The 1,898-nt window shown below is 37.8% G+C and overlaps 1 protein-coding gene across 2 annotated transcripts in view; it reads left to right on the plus strand.

Moving 5' to 3' along the window:
- ASB5 (ankyrin repeat and SOCS box containing 5) overlaps positions 1 to 1,898 on the plus strand; it is a 28,634-nt gene that overhangs the window by 24,931 nt on the left and 1,805 nt on the right. For both annotated transcript variants that reach the window (XM_010145771.1, XM_010145772.1), the window contains exons 5-6: positions 122 to 256; positions 1,624 to 1,815. In XM_010145771.1, coding sequence (XP_010144073.1) covers positions 122 to 256; positions 1,624 to 1,815 — 327 coding nt within the window. The remainder of the gene's footprint in view (positions 1 to 121; positions 257 to 1,623; positions 1,816 to 1,898) is intronic.

The following is a 1,898-nucleotide window of genomic DNA, read 5'->3' on the forward strand; positions in this document are numbered from 1 at the left end:
GCTGAACAAATGTGGAGCAGCTGACGAACATCTCAATAACAGCCTTAGGAAGTGTGTCTGGTTTTGTCTATGCGACAGCTTACTGAAGCAGAGCAAACCTTCTCATGCTTTATACTGACAGGTCACAGTGAATGTCTGGAGGTACTGATATCCTGGGGCATAGATGTTGACCAAGATCTTCCTCATTTAGGAACACCTCTGTATGTAGCATGTGTTGCACAGCAGATCCACTGTATCCGAAAGCTTCTTTATGCAGGTATGTCATGATTTAGTTTACTAGTTCGTAAAATAAGCATACTGTGCTTACCTCTGAAGTGAGCTGTGCTCAGTCAATGAAACTAGAAGCTTTGCTCGCAGGGCTCTACTTCTTCTAAGTTTTTTCTCTGATGTGTATTTTCTTATAATTTACGATGTCTTAGCATTTTTTGTGGCATAGCAAGCATATGAGGGAGGAAGGAAGCAAGACCAGTAAGAATGGATATTCGAAAATCCTAGCACCTACTATAGGTTTGTAGATGTTTGTTTTTTGCAGGAAAAACAAAGGTAAAGAATCAGCTTTGAGAAAGGAATTTCACATCGTAGTTACTGAACTTTCAACAGAACTCTTTTAGCAATGTAGTCCCACCCTTTTTCATTCTTCAGCATGTTCTGAATGATCTTTTTTACAAGGCAGAGGGGCTGAGTTGCAGCAAGACTAGGTAAGATAAAAGGCATTTGATCCTACGTTTCACATAATTATTTAATCAACGGGAAAGAGATATTGGAGGCTCCCTCTGGTTCAGCACAAGTCCAGGGTCACAACTGACACAGCAAAAGGATCATTTGCTGTGTTTCAGGCAATGACATACAGGGCTTTCGTGTCCTGCAGCACAATGAATCAAAATGTATATATGAGTGATTACAGACTTGCCGTCACTGGAATGGGATTGTTTTCCTGGTTAATTGCAGGTTATTGAGAACTTAGGCAGATTAATTGTTTCTTGCTAAGTCAGTCTCTTTGTATGATTAACTATACTATGTCAGGACTTTTAGCTGTTAAGAACCACAGAGGTATAATCAGCATATTTTGGCTTTCAAAGACTACCATACATTAAAAACAATAACAGAAGGGCATATTCTACGTAACTCAGTACCCTGAAGTAGAAGAGGGTGTGTAAACTGAGAATATGAGTAACTACGTGTGTCTGTCTGAGTTATTTCATACTTTATCAGTTTATGAGAATGTATTAGAATTTAGTCAATCTTTTTAAAGGCCTAATTAAGGAAAGAATATTTTTATGTAGAGCAAATTTTTTTAAACAGGTACAAAATACACTTTTTTATAATTAGGACAACAGTGATGCTCACATGACCTAATTTGATTTTTCCTTTCCTTCTTTTTATAAAGTATTTTTCTGTAAAATCTAGTTGTGCTTAGGTAACAAAACCTAGGATAAATGAATGGGTTCAGAAAAAAACCACTGATGCGATTAGCTATGCTGCTATGCAGTAAAATTAATAAAGTCTCTAAATTCGCTGTGGCATTCTAGGAGAGTGGACTTTGTTGTTTGTTTTGTAACATCGTCTTTACTCAATGATAATCAATCTCTTCTTAATGTTTCTTTATGTGCATCTACCCACCAGGTGCCAATGTGCAGAAAGGAAAGCATTTAGAAACTCCACTCCATGCTGCTGCCCAGCATTCTAGTACAGAGATCGTAAACTTACTTCTTGAATTTGGGGCAGACATAAATGCCAAAAATACAGATTTGGAGAGGCCTGTTGATTTAGCTGCTCCAAGCAGTTTAGTGGAGAGACTGCTGCTCCTCCATGAAGGTAAATTTTACATGTGTGTTCTTTGCAACTACAGCTTGTAATCCTAAAAAAAAAAAACAAACCCAAAACACCACACTCCCCAC

This window comes from Buceros rhinoceros, unplaced genomic scaffold, assembly GCF_000710305.1.
Source record: "Buceros rhinoceros silvestris isolate BGI_N320 unplaced genomic scaffold, ASM71030v1 scaffold14381, whole genome shotgun sequence".
Classification (NCBI taxonomy): Eukaryota; Metazoa; Chordata; class Aves; order Bucerotiformes; family Bucerotidae; genus Buceros; species Buceros rhinoceros.